Source organism: Lonchura striata, chromosome 3, assembly GCF_046129695.1.
Source record: "Lonchura striata isolate bLonStr1 chromosome 3, bLonStr1.mat, whole genome shotgun sequence".
NCBI classification, from domain to species: domain Eukaryota; kingdom Metazoa; phylum Chordata; class Aves; order Passeriformes; family Estrildidae; genus Lonchura; species Lonchura striata.
The window spans coordinates 39,850,419-39,872,909 of NC_134605.1; the positions used below are offsets into that span (position 1 = coordinate 39,850,419).

At 41.0% G+C, this 22,491-nt stretch overlaps 1 protein-coding gene across 3 annotated transcripts in view; it reads left to right on the plus strand.

The window, feature by feature from the left end:
* Positions 1-1,399: 1,399 nt before the first annotated feature.
* The window catches only part of SMOC2 (SPARC related modular calcium binding 2), a 137,991-nt gene continuing 116,899 nt past the window's right edge, over positions 1,400-22,491 (plus strand). For 2 of the 3 annotated variants that reach the window (XM_021544202.3, XM_021544203.3), the window contains exon 1: positions 1,400-1,997. In XM_021544202.3, coding sequence (XP_021399877.1) covers positions 1,923-1,997 — 75 coding nt within the window. In that variant the 5' untranslated portion in view covers positions 1,400-1,922. The remainder of the gene's footprint in view (positions 1,998-22,491) is intronic. The other variant, XM_021544205.3, reaches the window with a different exon arrangement.

A 22,491-nucleotide genomic window follows, 5' to 3' on the forward strand; every position in this document is an offset into this window, starting at 1 on the left:
TTGCCAAATTTCACCCAGCTGAGAAGAAAGAGCTATGAAGCCAAGGCTGGCAAATTGTACTGCAGTGCCTAATGCAGCAAGTGGCATCACTATAAGAGATGCTGCTAATTTGGGAGCAATAGAGGTCTGGTGCAGTGAAGAGCCTCAAACATGCTTGGGTGATAGAATATGGTATTTGTTTTCTCCATTTAAAAAGCACATGAGATATTGCAGGCCATTTACACACAGATGTGTGCAAATACTTTGTTAAAAATTGCATAATATAAAACAAAATATTTTGAAAAGGCTTACTTTTAAATTTTTGTGACTGTGGGTGCTCATGGTGGCCTGGCAATGCTGTGACTACCTTGCTGGTTGCATCCACTGAACGTTGTAAGATCTGGAAAAGCTAGCAGTAGGTGTCTCAAGTAAGGCAGCCAAATGTCTCTGTATTTAATGCCTACTTCTCTCCACCTTGGCTCACCATGCCTTAGAGAGCGTGCTCCTGAGCCCCTCACTGAGTCACGTGTGACAAAGCCTGCAAGGATGTTAGATGTAATGCTTGAAGAAATTGTCACTTGTGTGCTGGGACTGTGCCACTTTGCAGCCTTCCTAAAGCCCTTGTGTCCCATCCCACAAACAGGCATACGTGGAGAATAAAGCAAGCCCTGATAGCTTCGGCGTCCCTTCCAGTGCCACTTACGTGTGAGGATCTCTGCAGGCTGGCAGCGAGCTGTGGGTCCCTGGGAAGAGTGGGGAACTCCAGTGACAAAACTGTAGTGAAAGGGTTTCTTTCAGGCAGCAGGGACGAGGATTTCCTCGTCCCTCACAGTAAGGAAATACAAACAGACCTCTATTTGTCTCCTAAGAGATGAGAAAGAAAAGCGCAACTCTGGGTGGAAGGTTTCACCTGGCATTAAGTGCACGCGTAGCGACGGCACCGCAGCCTCCGCATCTCACCAGGGTATCCCGCCCGGGGCCAGCAGTGCCCGCTCCCCGCCGAGCTGGAGCGCCTGGTAGTCCCAGCGACAGCCAGCCCCACGGGGAGCTGCCACCTTGGCTTTTGTCCCGGCTCAGAAGCCTGGATGCCACGGGCCGGGCTCCCGCCCCGCGCGGTACCGGCGGGAGGCGCGGCGGGGCCAGGGCAGGGGCGCTCCGGTAGGAGGTCGGGGATCACCGGGGAGGGGTCGGGACCACCTCCCGCGCCTGCCAGGGGCTGCCGGTGTTGGTACACGTTGATTCAGCATGCGGCGGGGGCGTGGGGGAGGAATAAACTCTGCGGGAGAAGCAAGCGGCAGCCCCCCGGGAGCATTGGGGAGGGTTAATCGGCGAGGATCTGTGGGGCTGGGAGGAGAAAGCGGAGGCCGGGCTGGGGAGGGGGAAGGATAAGAGGAAAAGGGGCAGAGCGGCTCGGAGCGGTCGCACACCGCCAGCCTCCGTAGCCGCGGCAGTGCCTTCCCGCGTGCTCCCGGTGGTGGTGGTGGGTCCTCCCTTCCCGTCCCAGTCGTTTCCTCCCGCTTCCCCTGCCACAGAGGGCTCAGGGCTGGAAGGGAGAGAAAGGGACCCCCAGGGCTAGACAACAGCCCGCCCGAGGCGAAGGCAGGCGCGGCGCCCCGGGGGAGGCGGCGGCGTTCGGCAGATTCCCCCGGCAGTGGGAGGGCTCCGGAGAGGAGAGGCTAGGGGAGCATCTCCTAGCCGGGGCTGACTCCCAAGGAGCGAGGGAGGGACAGAGAGAGAGGGAGAAAGTGCCGCCTCTCAGTTTTACAGGCGTCCCCAGATTTTAAGGACTGGGGTGGGGAAAAAGAAAACTGAGGACCTGAGCTGGGACCTCCCAGCCGGAGCGATTGAAAAGGAGCCAAGCAGGCGTCGAGGGGGAGCGACATCCCAAGGAGAGTCCCGTCCTCTGCTACCCGCAGCCGCTGTGTGCCCGCCGCCGCCTCAGGATGTGGGTGCCGCTGCTGCTGCTGCTGCCGGAGCTGCTCCCCGCCGTGCCGGCGCAGAAGCTCTCCGCCCTCACGGTAAGGCCACCCCGCCGCCGGGAGCACCTGAGCGGGCGATGCGGGTCCCGGGTGCGGGCCGAGCGCCGCGCCCTGCCCGGCCGGGCGGGAGCTCCGCCGCGTTCGCCCGGGAGCAGCGGCACCGCCGGGGAGAGCGCGGCCCGCGGCTGCCAGGCGCAGGTCTGCTGCGGGTCCCCGCAGCGCTAATGTCCGTGTTAATGCTTTTATTTGCCCCAAGAGCAATAACGCTGCAGTGAGGTCCGCTTTTGGACCGACTCGGGCCGACCGACTTCATTTTAATTATAAAGCAACGTGAAACAAGCCTTTCTGGCTATTCCAGGCTCCGTGGTGCTATACATTGAACTCTGCGTAGAGATGGGTGAGCCAATTCATTAGGCTTACTAAATAAGCCATAACCACTATTCTAGCCAAGACCTGAGGTTTGTAGCTAATAGCTCAGTTCAGTCTTCTTGCAGAGCTTGCAGTGTTTGCGAAGCTATAATTAATGCAATCTGTAGAAATAAAAACATTTTCCTTAAATGTGTTTTTGAACAAGTGCTTGAGTAAACATAACGGGCAGCAAATACCTCTTTCAAGCTGTTTTTAAGTGTTTTGGTGAAGGCTGTGTGCTTAGAGTTTATTATGGTAAAGTTACAGGCAGCTGCAAAGTGAAATAGATCTTATTTGTTTAAGTCTTTCAGAAAATTTCTGTAAAATCCCAAGCGTTGAGTTTTTTCCTTTTTTTCTCCCCCTTTTTCCCCCCACTTATTGACGAAGGTGCTATAGGGACAGCTCAAGGTGAAATGGCTGTGGGGGATGGCTGTGCTGTTCATACCTGAAATACTTCAGGAAAAGTTTTGCCTTGTTGACTAAATTTGAATGTTTTTTTTTTTCCTCTTAAATGATTTGTAGATTAGAAGCTGCTAACTGAAAACCTTAAAGGTTTGAGCTTGCTTTGTGAATTTTATTGTGTGTGTGATTTTAAAGTGTGGGACAGATAAATTCAAGTGATTCTCATATTTTACTTTTTAAGACCCTCATTTGAAACTCCTTAGACTGTCAGGTGATATATACTATTCTAGTAAACAGATTAACATTGTAATTTACTTTCAAGTTTATTTTAACAAATGTATAAACATAATTTGCTATATAAGACATGTAATATTCTTTTTTCCTGTATCTAAAAAGAGTTCTAAATATTAGTGTGGAAGTAAACTGGAAATGCTACCAAACCTTAGTTTGTCCAAATATAAAAGTTAAGAGTGATGGTGACTGTTACAATATCTTTAGATGATACATAACCCAAATTATGTTAAAGCTGTTTAAATTATGGATATAAATCACTGCAGAATGTTTTTCAGTCACTGAGGGGTTTCAATCACAAAAGGGAAGAAAAATATGGCCAAGAGCACTTTGGCAAACTCTGAAAATTAAATGCCATAGGTTCATGCAAATATATTTGACTTCACTGTTATCTGAGTGATGTTAGAAGTCCCTCTGTTCCTTCAAATTCAAAGTGTGCATTGCTCATTTATGTACCTTATAGCAGTCTGCATCTTTGTGAACCATGAGCAGAAAAGTCAATCATGGTGGAATTCCCTGCCTCTGCTACCAAAAAGGTAATAGATTTGAAGACGTCAGACTTTCAGACTGAAATGAACTTGAACATTTTGGTAGGTGTAGCTAGTCTTGTTAGTAGAGGACTCTAGGTAGTGAGCTCATGTTAGTTTTTCCGCTGCCTCTGCTCTTCTTACGGAAAGGGCTCACCCATACAAATACTAGACTAGATTGGAAATACTTCCCTGAAACAAGTAAGGGGACAGGCAGACACCCATAGGAACGAAATAACACACGCACACACTGATGCACATATACTTTCTACATCTTCCCATAAGGCTGAACTTTGAGTGAGGCAGGTTTATTTCTACTATTTCTGTACTTAGCTGTTTCAACAACAATAAAAACCCAGAGCTATTACAGCAACAAATACCACATCGCTTAATGGTTGTTAACTCCTGTAGTCATTTTGCTTGTATCTCACAGACTATATAACCCCCTTCCACATGCACCTTTCTCAAATATCCATGGATAGTATCTGCATAATTACAAGGAACTACAAACCCAAGCTGTGTAGAAAGACCAAGAAAATCTGTGGCTTTTTCTTTTCACCTGCTGTACCACTGTGTGGCGACTCAGAATAGCCATTTTTTTCCACACATCATATGCAGATTTTATTTTTATTTGTGGTTTGAAGAATAACAGATATAGGCCAGAGGTCATGAGAACAGGGCATGTTTCACTGTGGATATGAGTTTTATGAAAACTATGGGATGATCATGGAGAGGGAATGCACATCCCTGATCACAGTACTGTCAGAGGTATATTCATCTTGCCAGGTGGTGGCAATATCAGGGAAACAGCCTACTGCAGTCATAAATCTGACATAAGATGAACCTTGGCAGAGACAAGATAATAAAATTATAGTTCTCTCTAGCAAAACACACTACTGTTTTCCAAAAGGTAACACATGGATAAGAGGTTTGTTCCTTGCCTGGGCTCTAAGCAACAAACTGGGTGATAGCATGGCAGGGAGGGAAGATATCAACATCTGTCTTTAAGATTTTCATCTGTATAAACAGATCTCTGGCCTGCTTTAACTATATGTCCTCACTAGGTCAAGGAGCAGATCAAGTACTGCTTTCAGAAGACACTTTCAGTAGTTTACAGATCTGTTTCCCCATTTAATTGGGAATAATATTTTTGCATTTCACTTGGGCAGAAATACCCACAAGAGCCACCCATGTCTGTAGTCCAGGTGAATATGTGATTTTCAGATGCTGGAAGCTTTGCAATGGTCTCATAGTAATAAATCACAGAGTTTTCACAGAAATAATATCTCCAAGAGATTTCTGATTGTCTAAGAGTCTTATGTGATTGCAGGTTTGCAAGGCGTGATGAGCATATGGGTTCCTACTACATTAAGATGATTTCTGGCAGGCAGATGCATCAGAATAGTCAGCAGATAGTTGAAATGCTCTAGTCTAGAGTCTTGTCCCCTGGATCTCATGGCTATATCTAAAGGGAGTGTGTATGTTGTAATTTGTCCCTCTCTGCCCAAACTGTGGACCCAGCCAGCACTTACTTGACTGCCTGACTATGTGCCAGGATAGAGAAAGACTGATGAGAGATGGGCTGATGCACACCTGAATCTTTATTGGGAAGCCATGATGTGCATCAGGGTCTAAGAGTTTCAGAGTTTCTATATGTTCACTGGGTTAGAGATAGTCCAAATCTTACTTTGAGTTTGTACCAGTCTTGGCTTCTTGTCACAAAGATTACTCTTTCCTAAGGTTCTCCTGGACTCTGCAATAATGGATAAAGTGAGGTGAAATGTAATATTCAAATTATTAATTGCTAACTGAGCCTCAGGGATGCATGCAGGAGGATAATGTTCTTTAGTATTGTATTTATTGTTATTTCAAATGAACAAATATTGGCAACAGAACAATGGCTTTCATTATGGAAAGGTAGGCTGAGAGCTGTCTCACAAGAACCCATGAGACCTGGAGGTGCTGTAGCCAGTTTGGCTATTCCTGTTTTTTTCTCCCCTTGTGTCAAATACTAATGTAAAACATTCTTACATTCCACAAAATATCTTAAGTAGCCTTGTCCTTTTACCTTGTTTATAGAAAACCAGGTAGCACTCTGCAATTTTTGTAACACAGTGTTGGATTTTTTTGTTGCAATGTTACATTTTTATTCTGCTCTGTGAGATGTACCCGTTCTTTCTGGATATATGAAACTGCAGAGATCTGAGCCTTGTTGATTTCTTGTATTAGGAAAATTCGGTGTATCTTGAGGATATAGGTACTTTTGTTTTGAAATACAGTGCTTTGAAGAAAGCTCATTTTGTTTATGAACACTGCACTTACCAACACACTTTGTCATTGTTTATACTGCATTTTTGAAACCATCAACTTCACTTTTATCTCAGTTGCAGTGTTGTGTGTGTGGATGTACTTCTAAAAACAATAGGATACAAGTGTTTCTTATTTTAAAATCTTGATGACTTTCAACATACCACAAACTATTTATACTTTCAAAGCCTTGCTGCACCATGTGCTTTTCTCAATACAATTGATAGATCTTACAAAGGAAGAAAGTTTGCTTGAAATTACTTCTTGAAATGAACACCTCTGCTTGGTAATAGTTTCTTTCATCAGCAGCTGAATATTTCAGGGAACAATTGTTTTCTTTTTCTCCCTTGGCACATGCTTTGTGAGTATTCAATAGCATTTAGTGCGCTTGATAACTTCGCAACACTGACCAATATAAAGTGGACCACTAAGGTAGTACAGTAAAGGGAAGCTAAAATCAAAGCTTTCCAAGTTAAGGACCCATTTGGATGGTGCCTGCAAACCAAAACATTTGGAAAAGTTACTCTAATTGTGACTGAAAAAACAAGACCATAAATAAAATTGTAAGTGGCTCCAGATCCTAACAACATTGTTACTGCAAATGGGCATTGGTACAACCAAGGGTACATCAGCTCTGAAAATAAAACATTTTCAACAATGTTCCTTGCAATAAACTCTCAAGACACTTCTTATTAAAGAAACAACACCAAAAAATGTGGGAGTTGATCCTGAAAGTGTCAGCAAACTTTTCATCAGGGGTCAGAAGTAATTTTTGTGCATGCAGCCAACATAAACTGCACCTTATAATGTGTAAGACATTAATGAAGATGGCCAGTTGACTGCATGCCCATAAAGTTTTTACAACTAATATTGAAGATTAGAAATGAATGTGAATGGGGAGGGAAGAGCAGGACAGAGCAAATAAAAAGAAGTAGATAATGCATATTGTGGCCAATTTTAGTGCTGTCATTGGCCCCCTGTTGCCTACTGAATACCTCGAGGAACAGCTGTATTCCTTGACAGTGGGCAAACTTCAAGGTTTAGTTAATTTTGAAAAGCCTCCAAAGGTTCAGCTGCTATCCAAAACCTATCTGAACCCTGTTGGTCTGGAAACCAAGCTACAGATATTTTCAAGATCTGGCTTGCTTGGGACTTTGCTCATATTTCCATTTCTTCAGCCAGACCAGCCTCACCACAGGCACAGCCATTTTCATGGTATTTTGGTACTTCATTTCCTGTCAGGCCTGAGACCAGGAAGTGCAGAGGCGCCTGAAAATTAAAAACTGAGTAAGAAAGAGTTGGAATCAAAGACCTATTTTTGAACAGCAATGAAGGTCTGAGTTTGGTTCAGGAGTGACATTTTTATCTGAACAAATTCAAATATTCTTGGGCAATCTGCAGAGTGAAAGGTGGTTACATCTTGCAAGGGACTCAGAGATTTCCAAAAATTTTGTGTTTTCTTTAAAATCAAAATGCAAATGCATCTTAATTTTCTGTTTGATTCAATGTTCTGGTCTGAGGTAGATTTTTAAGAGTTGAAATTGTAGATTAATGATGAAGGCTATTTCACAATTAAAATTTGTAATCCTTTCTTCCAAATTAATATAGTCAAAGTAGTTTTTGTCTTAGTGAATATTGCGTCCTCTGCCCCTCTACTGTCTTCTACAGCAAAATGCTGGTGATGCCAGTCATTTGGTCTCAATGCCCTGTGTATTTTCTTTCGACATTTCTTTATCCACTTCTGGTTATTAATTGCTAATCACTGCCTTAATATTATCTACAGCAGCAGTGCAACAGTGCAATACTGGAGACAAACCTGGAAAGAGAAAATACTTCAGAAAAAAATTGCAATATGCTAATCTCACACATAATTTATGCCAAAAGAAAAGGAGGGATAGTGAGATGTAACACGATATTGTCTATAAGCAAATAAACTAAGTAGAGAAGGTATAGCATAAATACCTGCATTTTTTCCTACAGTTTTCGGTCTTTGCCCAGCTGCTGCATGTACATAGGAACTGGTCTGAATTACAGCCATTGCTGTAGTGCAGTGATGTGCATGAGATACAAGGATACAAACTTACAGGAAAGTGAAAGCTGCCTAGAAGAATGTGGACAAGTTTTTAGATTGGTGTGATAACACTTAGTATCAGAGGGCTGCTTAATATGAGTTTACCAAATTATCAGTGGTCCTCAAGCAGCAAAGCTAATGCGGTGTCATATCTTACCACAGAACTCATGAAGTTGGTCCCCCAAAGGGAACTTTCAGCCAGTCCTTGGAGAAGAAATTGCTTTGATGAGTTGGTTCACTGCCCTTCAGTGAATTTTTTTCCCCTCTCTAATTTGTTACCTTTTAAAAATGACCACTAAGTGTTTCATCAGCTGTTGAAAATCCAGGCTAATAGAGAATACAACCTAGAATTCTGGTCAGGACAAAAAGAGAAAATATTTCCTGAAGGTGATCCTTTCCAGCTCTCTCCCTGGCTTGCTCAGTGGGTTGCTAGAAAACTTGCTCAAGAATGTTTACTTCATACCTATCCAAAACCTAGCTTTTTTTCCCTTAATTTACTTTAGGCTGCTTGTTGTGTCATCTTCTGAGTCACTGAGTAAAGAAATTTTTTTTCTTTTGTGTTGCTTTAAATTTGTTTTGAGGATGTAATAATATACTTTCTTGTCTTTTAGATGTTCATTTTTAAACTGTATGCAAATTAGCTGTCCTACATGCGCTAGAAATGTCTGAATCTGCCCTAGAGCACCTAAAGAGTACTTACATGCAAATAAAGAAAAATTCCTTTACTTTGGAATGCTCTTTAAGTCATGGCTTTATGCTGTATTCTGCAGAGTTTTTGAATAAAATTACTGCCATGAAGTACTCACAGTCTTTTTACTTGGCTTACCTTTATCATGCAATTACTTATATTCTGACCTTTTTTCAGAATTAATTCAAGGTACTATGAGTGAACAGTCTAAAAGCTCAGGAGAGATCAGTACATTTTTTGAAATGCAAGTAGTGACAGATAAAGAATACTTTTATTGGTATTCAGGATGGATTCACTATGATCCATGTAGCAAGCTGCAGTACAGAGAAACAGATGACCCCTGGTGACCCCTGAATGTCAGAGTGGGAAGGCAGTGCCTTAGTTCCATTATTTTTTCTTGCTCTTATCTGGAGTAACGTGGAGGAATGGTTGAGTTTAGTCTGAGTAAAATCTGACATTGAGTCTCATTACTACTTTGAAGGATGGGGAGAAGATTGGGTGACCTTTTAGTAGACGTGCAAACCATTTTAACCATATTTTAACTGCAACATGTCTGTTTGTACAGAAATGCTGTTAAAATAGACCATGTGTCTGGAAGTATCACAGAATACAAAGTGTGTGAGCTGGGGACCTAAATCATGCCATCTAGAGAATTGCTTCCCAAATGTTTTTCTTTGCTGCTCCTCACAGTGGCATCTTCCTGTAAATGGTAGAATCTAGGGTGTAGGGCTGCTGTTCTGAGAATACATGGTAGAAATATGGCACTGACAGTATGTCAGAAAGGTGGTGATACTAAAATGTGAGAATCTCTTCTCAGGGAGGCTGATACATGTGTGCCATGCTACTTTCAGTGCACTTGTCTTCATCCTGATTTTCTATGCCACCTAAACATGCTGTCTGGACCACCTAATGGTCTTAAATTAAAAGGAGATTTTCTATTATGAGCAGGAGGACATGTTGAACACAGCTTACCAATGGTCTCTGGTTCAGTTGTCTCAATTTTTTTGTGCTTATATGTGCAGGTGAAGACTTATTTATTGCATTAAATCACAGTATTTTAATCAGTTCTCATTCACTGTGGCCTCCATATGGATGCCATTTAGTGCATACAAAGGGGTGTCAGTGAAACTGACCCAGGCTCTGTAAAGTTATATTTGTTAATGTTGTGGTCACTGTACATCACCTTTTTTTATCTATAGTGCTGTATAGCACTACTCAAATCCAGGGAGTAGCTGTCATGTGGACTGATGGGTCTTCTAAAGTGAAAAATCACAGTGGCAAATGTCACTTTTTAAAGTAAAAGTTTCTACCAAAGAAATGAAATCAAGTAAGTGAAACCTGGTCCTGAAATGAGTATGCTACCATATACTCGAGGGTAGCACATATTGTAAAGATACCTTTGTCTCCACAAGAGGATGGTAGAAATGAAACAAGATTGTCAACATAGAAACTATATCAGACTTTGAGTTAACCATAGGTTTATTTGTTCAGTGAATTATCTCTGGTGTGTTGGATGGCTTTTTTTTTTTTTTTTTTGGAAGAGAGCCATCAAAGATTTAAGTGACACAAAATAAAAAGCAGAGGTGGGAGGGTCTGTATCGGTGTTTCTCCATTGCTCCCCTTGTCCATTCCGTTGCAAATACAGAGCGGTGGCACCGCTTGCACAAGGTCCTCAGGGGCAGGGAGGGTCACCTTTCTTCTTCATGGCACTGCGGGGATCCACCACGGGAGGGAGAGCAAGAGCAGCGCGGTCTGTCCCGGCTCCTCTCAGTCCGGAGGGGAGGAAGAGAGCAGCTGGGGACCTTGAGTTTTCAGTACTTTACAGTTACACATCAGATGCGAACTCAAATGGGAAAAATCTCAAATGGAAAAAAGTCATGACACATGCTATTGAAAGGTAAAAAGAGTTCTGCAAAAAGAAAGTGTCTTTAATGACATGGTGTGGCTTGACATCAATTAACATGAATTAGCATTCATGAGAGCTCAGAGCAGGCTGGTGAGAACAAGAGGGAATAATATATGGCCTAAAATATGAGATGCTCTTGGCTGTGAGATAGGAGGAGGGGTTCAGTCTGCAGAAAGCATAGGGCATATTAATTTCATTGCATGCATCCATGCTGTTTCTTTTTGCAGCATTTCTTACATAAATTCTGGTGAGCAAGACAAAACAAAGTGAACAACTTATTTTTTACGTTGTATTTAATGGGATTGTATTTCAGACCATCTCCTCCTGGGACGGCAGTTTCCAAGCATGCAAAATTTTTGAAAGATTTCAGCCTAAGTGGATTTAGTTGCAAATCTGAACTTTAAACAGGAGGTTTTATCTTCCTATCATGTTTTCTTCTTGAAAGGCTCCATGAATTACATTTCTGAAAGAAAGGGAAAGTTTTTTTGAAAGAAGTGTTCACTTGGCAAATTGCTCTTCTGTTTAAGCTTTCCTTTTCCAGGTGCTGAATGACTCCCAGAGCAAAAGCTCTGTCATTGCTTGATAATGGACTTCCATTAATTTGCAATAAAATTACAAGGCAATATTTACGCATGGATAATTGATTTCAGTCTGAAGGGAAAATGGCAAAAAGCAGAGCTCAAGTGTCTACTTGTCTGTAACTAGTGCAGTAATTTTCTTTACTGCAAAATGGGTATCAAGTACTTCTCTCATGAAGTGTCAGTGTTTATGTTCATTAGCTGCAAGACCAGGAGAGGTCTAGAGCAATGAGTTGGGATATTTCCTACTACATGAAAAAAAACAGATCTGACACCAAGACTAAATGGCTGATAGAGATTAATTCTTTCATCTTTGTGGCTTGAGATAGACTCACTAAAGCTCAGTAGACACAGTACTGCTGGTTTGGTAGAGGGACTGGTGAGATAACCACAGGTTCAGAATACGTGCAGGATTGAGGACAAAGCAAAGAAATGAACTAGCTGCAACATTGCTCCTAGGAGTGAGCTCAGAGGACCTGGAAACTGGCATCCTTTGGGACTCGGTTGTGATTGGGCTCTCTCTGGCTGCTGTAGATTTTTCTCCAATATTCTCCTTCTCCATTCAGTTGATCTTTTCTTAGTTCATCTTCAGTATTTACATGCCTTTTCTGTCTATAGTCTGTAAGCTATTTGTGTTTGCACAATGTTTTGGGCAAAAGAGGTTCATGCCTGGTTGGCTTTCTTGGTCTGCCACAGTTTTCAAGTTCAGTAATAAATTAATCTGGAATGACACCTTCTTGCAAGTGAAACTGAACACAAATAATGGAGGATATACAAATAGTAGAGTTCATCAGGCAGTTGTGGCCAAAGTCTGGTTCTTTACACCCTCTGCAAATTATCCAAACTGGTTATTTTGTATAGACTTTCTTATGACTATGTGTGTAAGTATATGTATATATATATATATATATGCACACAAATACGTATGTTTGATCCTACTCTGCCTTTTGTAAAGAATTGGAGCAAGCAATTTAACATTACAGGAAATGATCAGCAAAATTGTCTATTCTCTGGTTTTGTCATGCTTTTGGCCAAAGTGTTCTGTACGGTGCAGAGAGCCAAATGTCATCTGCTTGGTATTTCCTGACTTGTGAGAGCTTAGTGTTCCAACCTTATCATTGCCCTAAAGCTGGGGTTCTCAAGCTGTGGTATGTGTTTCCTTTCATGGTGCAAAACTCTCCCCTAAAGAAAAATAGCTCTGAATATATGCAGCATATATGCAACCTGGTCTTTCCTACAAAGAATAATGTGAATGTTTGGATGCCTCTTCCTTTTTTTGCATGTAGGTCAGATGGACCTGGAACAAAGAAGAGGAGATGGGTTTGGATGAGAGATGCTTTGGTCCTGTGAGTGGAGACCAAAGCGTTGAGAGCTGTTCTTGCTGCTGTGTTCACAGCCTCTAAGTGTATTCTCTCTTTCTATAGCAGCAGCACCAAGAACCCTCTGTGAAACCTGGTCCAAAGGCTCTCTTGACAAACTCAGAGGAATGTCAAGCATTATCAATAACTTCTTCCTGTAGGCCTTCTGTGGCTTCAGCATGTTGTATCCATCAGCTGCACTAAATTCCTTAGATTACCATTTTCTACCTTAAGATGACCCATGTCAGCCATAGATGTGTATGCAGGGGTACACTATTTACATTCCCATGCAAACCTTTTCTTCCTTTTGTTTTTCAATAATGATTGGAAAACCCCCATAAAAGCTTAAAGTTCCCTTGAGGTTAATAACCAGAATGTCAGATATTTTCCCCCCAAAGTTTATGTAATTTGATCTGACTGCTTTGATCTGATATTTTCTGTTTGTGTGTTTTGGTCTAAGGGAATGATGCATAGGAGTCTAGTGTTAGTTTTCATTTGACAAGATTTCTAAGTTGTTAGCTTTTGAGTGTGTTGGAAGTGCTACAGGGCAGCTGTGTTTGTTAGTTGATGAATTTGTGTAATCTAAAGACTGAAAAGAACAAAAAGAATACCATCTCCCTTCAAATCTCAGATCAGGTCACTTCAGGAACTGCCTCAGGCAATATTTGATTTTATTTTAGCAGCTTTCATGATTATCATTCTAAATAATGATAGAATAGAGCTTTTACTGCCTGCATTGCTTATTATGACAGGACAAATCAAAAGGTCACACAGTATCTTTCCTTGTCACAAAAGTTAATAATTTCTTTAAAACTACTGTCCTGAGTCTTCTCAATACACCTGGGGGTGAGAAAACTCCCAAGTGAGATTCATTTTACAACCATGTCAGGAAATCTCACTCTTTTAATAGAAGTAAGAAGCAACCAGACATCTCCAATGAAATTAGGAGGTTACAAATAGGACTAATCACATGTAAAAACTCACTATTTCCAGCTGACAGCAATTAAAACATTGTCAAAGATGAAATGAAATTCCCTCCAGGGATCTTCATAAAAATGAGACAAACATTAGAAAGAGTGTGTATGATGGATGGGAAAGCTTGAAAAAAAAGTGACAAGTCTATCAAAACTGAAGGGGGTCACAGTTCATACTCTCCAGCTCTGTTGTGGTATGCAGGATGTCTCTCAGGAAGAGCCCTGCAGCTATCTGCTGTCAACAAGGGTAAAGCAGGTGTGCCTGGATGATATACTTTCTTGTACCTGATGCTTCTTGCTTGAATAAAGGTCAACATCTTTTAAAACTTAGTGATTATTTTTTTACTGCTTCTGTTTTTGCTAGGAAGCTGTTCAGTGGAGTGAGATTTAGAAGCTGTTGTCAAAGTATAGTTGGAGCTGATTACCTAATTTCCTTTAATTTGTCGTGACTGTGAAGTAGCCTGAGGGCTGCATATGTCATATACACACATTCTGTGTCCTGTATTGATTAAAAAGTTGTGTGATGTGTGTCAGGTGTCTGCAAGGCAGCCCAAATGGCGAAGTAGCATGGGTGAGGAGAAGTGAGATGGTTTGCCCTTCCAGTACCCTCTTCTAAAAGATCAGAAATGATTCTGCCTCACCATGCTTCAGTCCTTCCTACTAAAGAGGGGTGTCACAACTGCATCTTCTGTCGTGGCTCTCGGGAATATCAGTTAGCTTCTGGACATCCCTGTGTTACTTGGGGAGCAGAAATACCTGCAGCAGGCACTCAGCTGAAGTAGATCTCTGGCTGTGGCCTGTGTGTTGTGGATACAGGAGCTGCAGGTTCTGCTGTGCATGGTTTCCCAGAGGAGGGATTGCATAATAGCAATTCTAATATTCTACAGTATTTATAATGTGTGTGTCCAGGCTTCTCCATAACATCCTGCTGAGTCCAGTGGGAGTTTGAGCAAGACAGAATTGGACATCTGTCTGCCCTCCTGAATCTGGAACAAGGAAAACTATGGGTCTACCCCATAAGGGCAGGAGCATGCAGAAGAGCTTGAAGATAATTGAAGTGCCTGAAACTGATGTGCATGTTTGGATATGAAGCCTGGTATGCATGATAAAATCTTTTAGTCTGTGTGTATCTGTGTGGTGGTGCTGTTCATAACAGATCATGTTGGTAGCTTTTTGCACATACAGGTAAAATTTGATCAATAGGATACCACTGGACATATACTGGGTATATAGAGTATAAAATCACCTCTCCCTCTTCTTTATTGCTACCAGATGGTGTTTACTTTCTTGAACCAACCCTGTTGTCATATTTATCCTTCTTACATGTTGTTGACAAATGCATGTGACTACAGAACCTAAATGTCCATTGAAATAATAATTAATGAAAAAAATTCACTAATTCATGAAACAAAACTTGTTAAAATCCTATAATTCCCCTTTCAGGGCAAATATACCTAAGTCTCTTACAATGAATTTGATAAATCCCATATCCATCAAAACTGTTACTATAAGATTACCATTTTTTCCCCTGTGAATATGATAGTTTTAGTCTTTGTGGCAAAGGCACAATCTCTTCCAAGACACAGCCATACTTAAACAACATGCTCAATGAAGGCTCCAAAGACTCTTCTGGGAGACAAGGATTGGCTAATAGATACCTGAGCATTGTGGAAGCACTGGCTCAATTGAAATAGAAGTGAGGAGAACCTGGAAGAGACAGAAGTTAAAGTCAACAGAATGGGGAGCTGTGCTCATGGCAAAAATGTGTGAAGAAAAAAGCTTGAGTCTCAGCAATGTTTATGTCTCTTTATTCCCCTCAAAACCAGTTGTCTGTTTCAAAATAAAATGGGTTATAAATAAAATGGGCTATAAATAACATGCACACTTTTTGTAAAATTATTTTCTTTCAAGCAACCTATAAGGCAATCTCTAAATGATACATATTCCCTCAGTGACATTGACTATCTGTGCATACAACTCTGTTAAATTAGACCTAAATTTGCATATGTGTATGGTTCATCAACACAATCATTAAGGAAAGTTCATGAAGCTGGGAGTGCTAAAATACTTGTTACTCATTCTGACTGCATTATCTGGGCAAGCCCATTCAGTGTGCATTGGTTTCACAATGCACTCTTTTTCCAAGCTCATGCCTCTCAATCAGTCCTGCTGTCCCCCATGGCCTGGAATCCTGCCCAAGCTTGATTGCAGTATGTCAGGTGAGGTTCCTGCTGCTTACCTGCTGCTTCCTTAGTTGGCAATGCCCCATGCTGTCCAGAAGTTCTTGCACATTGTGTTAAGACTCCTGCAGATTGCCTAAGAAAACATGGAATGAGGGAGTTTGTGTTTTCAACAGGCAGACTCTGCCTTAGCAACTGTGTGAAACAAGTCTGTGCTGTTATTTCAGTTAATGTGTCCAGGACTCCCTGGTGTCCATTAACCTGAAGCTGTGAATGATGCTGTGAAAAGAAGGGATGGTCTTTCAGTGTTCAAGTCACTTGCATAGTTGTGGTAGCACATTGATCAAGATTTTAAGCTTTTTCTAGCCCAGAGATCTCTGCTGCTTGCTCTTTTACAGTCTTAAATAGCTGTTGACTATCTGCTGTCTCTGAGATAGACTTTTTCTTCTGTGCATTTTTCATGTCAAAGGTGGACACCATTGTGCTATTGCTATTTCATTTTCCATATTGAATTGGGATCTGTGCCATGGGAATCCATTTAACTGTTAAGGTGTTGTTCAAATAAACTGAACTTGAACACTTGGCAGATTTAGCCTGATGGACTATGAATCCAGATGTTACCCTTCTTCTGCTCATCACCTAATAAAATACATTACCCAGTACTCTGTTATCCTAGGGATAATTTATCAGCCACACTCAGCTTCATTATGGACACTTCCTTTATCCTGTGAAGAGTGTCTGATCTGTCTGGTGAAGTGCAGTCCCACTCTATGTAGTAGGTTGCTTGGGAATTTGTCTGGGGATTCTTTCTTCTTAGAAAATATATATTACGGAATCCTGATTGCTAGGTAATCCTGGTGTTCTAGTAAAGGCCAGATTGGTGACAGTGTAATGCCCCTCAGAACCACGGGAGACAGGCAGGTTCAAAAAATCTTTGGCAAATATTCCTAGGTCACTGGCAGGTCACTGCTGTGTTTCTGATTGATGGCTGAGTACAAGAACAACCTCACATGTGAGGCACAGTTGCAGTTGCCCAGTTGTTGCTGTTTATTTACTATCACCTCTGTAGTTCTTCAGGAGCCAGTGGAAACTGAGTTGGTGAAAAGGATGGCTTCCTCATCTATTCAAAGACCATTTGTGAAAGGCTGAAAATTGTATCAGCTGTAGCAGGGGCTGAAAAACAGAGAGTGAAGAGTCACACATATCCAAAGATAGGTACATATACTTTTAAAGGATTGAAAAAGAAAAGCACAAAAGAAGAAGAATGTGTAATATCATATACAGGATAGCCATCTAGCTCCAGGCAGCCTGGGGAAAGTGCTTTCCTCTTGCCCCAGTCATGTCCATGCATGTACTGACTCCTTTTGTGGATCTTTTTGTTTGCTTTTAACTGATTTCCTTCATTTTTAGATAGACGGCTTTTCATTATCTGACATTTTAAAAAGAACTGTTACCAATAACAAAGAATGTAAAATCTTTCCTAGCTAATCTGATTAGATTAATGGCGAAATGTTTTCTCTCATGATAAGAATTATGTAATCAAAATTACAAGTGATTAATAACTATGTTAGCATAAAGACAGAAAGAACAAGAAATTTGGGCTTATTAAAATAAGTTTTTTTAAAAGGAAATTTGTTTATGAAATGTTGCATATTTAGAAAAAAACACTTCTTAACAAACAGCTCTTCTGTTTGAAAGATTTCTGTAAAATGGGTGGATTTTACTGAAATTCTGTGTTTAAATGCTAATGTTGTTAAGGAGATGGAGAAGCACTCTTGTATTCCAGAGATGCAAAAAAGCTCAGCTTCCAAAGAGAGCTGACAGAAGACAAAAATGCAGGAAATCTAGCAATTTTTAAGTAGAAAGATTTTAAATGGAAGGAACTTCAAGAAGCTGCAGCATTTAATGCACAGTGTAACATGGATGCAACTACATGCTGCTGTAATTATAGTTTTCTGTCAGTAACAAGGTAACTGCTAAACAGGAATGAATACAGTTTTAAAAGTTTCATGAACTGATTCTGCTTCTGTGAGTCTTTTCTAATCTGAAAGGTATTCTGCAAAATTAGCAAATTCTGCAGGTTTTCTGACTTAGCTTCTTGTTAACAATCACATTGTCTTATTTTAATATTGAAGATAATATAGAAATATTCACTGTTGTCTTTTTTTTGCAAATTTCTTGAGAAGTTCCTCTACCATTTTTAATATGTGAATATCTATTTCTGATGAAATATTTGATATATACCATAAATGTGGCTCATTTAAAAACCAGCTTATCAAGCCATATGTTCAGAAAAACAATATCTTTAATACAGAGTAGCTAAAATGTCCAAAGATTTTTCAGATTTTGTAGAATATTTTCCAGCCTTGAAATATCTTATAAAATCAGTCTCTGTTCTTGAAACATTTGTAGGCATAGCAAACACTGGTTAATTGTCATGCCATGGAGGACAATCCTGTATGAAGATGGGATCAACTGACATTTGTATTTTGAATTATTGTTAACAAGAGACTGAGATAAGACAGGTTAAGCTGTTGATTGTTACTTTTGCTAAATTTGTTTCTCACCAGGCATATAAAAATGTTCACAGACAGCTGCAGATTTATCCCTGCAGAAACAGGGGGAAAAAAGTCTTTGCATAATTATTACCAAAGCCAAACACTTATAAAGTAAAACTGTTTATTTTATTATCGCAGTTACTTTTCCTGTTTCATACTCATACTTTTCTTTGCATGGCAGATATGATCATCTCTAGAAGTAAAAAGGTGTGATTTGGGAGATGTCTCCAAAGATCCATTTTTGAAAAATCCCAAGCTATTTAATTAATGTATATTTAAAGGTATCTTTGGTTTTATATAGAAAATTGCTTTGTTTCATTGTGCAACTTCCTTTATGTTTATATCACTTCCATGATCTTAGTGTCAGAGTGACCTTACCCATATCAAAATGTTTAGTGTCAAAATAGTCCAGCTGTTTTCTCCAATTACCCTAATTACCCAATGTCAAAACATCCTAACAACCCAGTCTAAACACATTTGAGTCCAACAAATTAGCACATGTAAGGCTTTCTTCTCATATTATTCAATTAAAAATGAATTTCCCTTCTTTGGTCCAAAGAAAACCATTACACATTTCTCTCAGGGGACCAATTCCTTTTTACTTGAACCGCTACAACTGCCTCTTAATATGGTAAAATATGTAATGTAAAAGGCAAGAGGTCTGCATTAGAGTGTCAGGTGTTGTAAGGGCCAGGGAATGGGAAGAGTGGGGGCTCATTGTGGGCAGGTCCCATCCCCACCAGGAGCAGGCAGCCATGGGGGCCTGGGGCAGCCCCAGCCCCTGGCATCTGATGCCTCCCTGGGTATGGGCTGCTCTTCAAGTGGGAAGTCACTTATAATTTGGAATATGGGCATGGATGAGCAGAAGCCATGGTGAAGATTGAATGGGGCAGGAGTGGTGGATCAGGCAGAGGCCAAGCAGCAAGGTTTTAGCTGGAAAATAGGTCCCATGGGTGGGGACAAGTCTCAGCTGGGTTGCTGCCTCTCCAGCACAGCATGGGTGCCCCTCTTCAGGGACACCAGGGAAGAGGGGCTGCCAGTGGGCTGTGCTGTCTCTCCATTAGTCCTGAGCTCAGGCAGCCAAATCTTTATGAAGGGCATCATCACAGGACCCATATGTGGGATCAAAAATCTCTATAATCTGTAAAGTAATTCTGATGAAAAACTCTATCAGCCATGTTTTTGATCTGGGCAAGGAGATACAAACCAACTTAAGGCAGGCATAGGCCAAGCTGCTTCTAGTTTTACAAGATGAAACTGGATTGGTTGGTGTCTGCATAAGCACCCCAGTAAACTGCCCCTGCATTCTAGTTGATGTTGAGTTACATTGTCCTTTCTATAGTATAGATTTTAAAGCTTTAATTGCCATGAAATACACAGGCAGTAAAGACAATTAACTTCTGATTTGATTGCATATGCTGTGATGAAGTTGCTTTGCTATTTGTGAGTGAAGACTTTTCCCTTGGAGAAAGAGAATTAAAAGAAGCTAGCACAGTACAAAACCGAAGGGTCTCATCATCTCCTAAGTCATGCAAAGACTGAACAGAGAATTTGCAGAAAACTTTAGGAAAATACAACCCTCTGTGTAGTGGACTGACTCTGACAGACTGTGGAAGCAATGTGTATGCTGCAGTCTTACAGCTAATCACCCAGTGTGCCTAAGGAACATTAGATTTTGTAGGTTCCTACATCTTATTGACTGTTGTTTTTCAAGACAGCAGTAACCAGACTGTTGACAGCTCATGTTCATATACTTGACAGGACAACAGCCTGTAGGTAAAGCTTCCCCACCCACAATCTCCTCAGGTGTGAGTAGCAAGCTATTACAAGAAATGAATAACGCTTTCCACATTGCTTTCCCTGCTTTCCACACTCTATAAACCAAGAAGTGCAAGTAAACCTTGTGGAAGCATGGGTGGGCTGGCAGAGACAGAAGCTTCAGAGGGACTTGTCTGTGTCCATGTGCACACCTGTGTGCCCAAGTGAAGGAAGCACAGGAAGGACAAGTGCTTTATAACTATTTCCCCACTGCACATCAGGTATTGATCAAACACTTAGTAGTAGGTAGTAGGAGACCACCTAGCTCAGTGTAGCTGTGTCACCATGGCACAGTGCCCATGCTGCTGTGACTTTCAGTTGTGCAACAGGGAGTAAACATATCCACCTACATCAAGACTAATGTGGCAGTACAGTTCCTTAGCAGGCAGTTCAGGGCTGCCAGAGATCACCATGGTTGTAATTGTCACAAGCATCTCTCACTGTTTTCAAATGTCAGACAGCTAAACTGAATAAGCAAGTTGCAGGTAACTAAGAGACATGTGGCTTGCCTTCAAATATTCACACCAAAAGTGCCCTAGTGAAATCAGTTTCTATTATATTGTAAGATCTGGTCAGAAATAGTTCTAGACAACAAGAACTGATCTCATGTTGATGAAAGATCAAATTTCATGCCTTGTGTTTGCAGTTATGAAATGAAAGGTGCTCATCAGCATGAGCTTTCCGGAGACAACAAGAAAAATCTGACATTTTCTCATCCCTGAAGAAAAAGGAAAGAAGTATCCACTTTTAATTTCTTGCTGCAAGAGAAAAATTTTTGCTTTCACATTCTTACTTTACCATATCAGGACATTTTCCCAAACTTTAGGAGAAATATTTGCACTGAAAGAACTTGCAAAATAATTTATGTTACTGTTATATCGGGTCATAAGGTTATACACTAAAACAAAACTTATTTATGGGATTTGGAGCTGATTTTCCATTGATAATATTTTTATCAACCTGAATAAATAAAATAATAGGAAGAATTTTAGAATCTTACAGTTGTCCTGGAAATTTTCCTTGCTAACTGATTGTTTATGCTACATTAGGCTTGTGTGACTTCTGTTATGTTTTCAGGATAGGCAGTAGCTCATTAAATGGTTTAAGTTTTCTACAGGAACTACTTATGAAGAGTTTGTGTGAGGTAAAAATTTTATCAGTAAGTCCTATCTGCCTTCACAATAAATGTATTAACCTTGAATGATCCATTCAGTTCCTCACTGAGATTTTCTTTAAGTAGTGGATATTTTGTCACATCATTGTAATAGCCTTGCTATTCTTCCAAAGACCATAGAAATTTTCAGCTAGTTACTGTTAGTGTGTGAATTCATCACTGTAGCTTTATTCACACACAATGTAGTTAGAAATAGACTTTTTCACTGATACAAACTTATGGGTAGCACATCAAATGGATGATATGGGGAAAGGAGAAGTAAAATCTGTTTTCCATTGCATGAGTTCTATGTCAAGGAGATCTTCTGTAGCTGTCTGTTTATCTAGCTCCTTCCCTGGCCTTTCTATAGCTGGTGGTGCCAGGGAGTCTGATACATTAGGCTGGGAAGGGGCTGAGTGAGCTTTTGGCAGAGCTGAGGTGTAGGGAAGGGGCAACACTGTCCGTGCATGTTTGCCTAAGTGCTCTGTGGGGTATTTATTGGCTCTCGGTGTTTTTTGCTGTGCTGCTTCTGCTGACGGAACAGACTGGGATTTCTCAGGAAGGCTTTCAGTGGATTGCATCTCTGTGACTGGCAGCTCAGATCTGCTGAGAAGACAGCTTCTTGTGGTGCCAGCAACAGGGCATAACGCATGCTACCTAGATAATAAAGGCAATATTTGATATGTTCTGGTTTGAACGAAGTGTTTGTGCTAGAAACAAAATCTGGTGGAGAGATGATCCCTAATGAAAGTTGTACTCTAGATGACTTTAAAATTTCTAGTGGGAAAGGAGCCTGTGCCTTTCCTCTGCTCACCAGAGCTGAATGCAGCCTGTGTGCAGCAGATCTGAATAGCTGTTTTTCCTGTCCCTTCTGTACTTTTAATGCCTTCTTTAGGTGCCATCTATAATGTGTTACACAACACTAACAAACTGTAATTTATGAAACAGTCTAATTACTCAGCAAAAGGTACCAACAGGGAGGGAGTTCTGAGGATATCCCTTTTATACTGCCTTTTATACTGCAGGGAGCCTTGAAAAGATAGATTAATAATTTGGGCAAAACTGTGAAACTCCTAGAAGTGTTTTAGTGGGGTGGTTTATGTGCCCCTTGATGGCAGTGGTGGCGTCAAGGATTCTGCTAAACTCTATTTGTTGATATTTTTTAACCTGGTGGAATCTTGCTTGTTGCACAGGGAGGAGAAATAAATTCATTGAAAGAAGAATGGAGAAACATTCCATCTTTCCAGGCACTTCCAAACTCAGTGCTTCTGTCAAGTTGTTTTGGCCTAGTGGCAGCACAAACCAGTAGCTCTG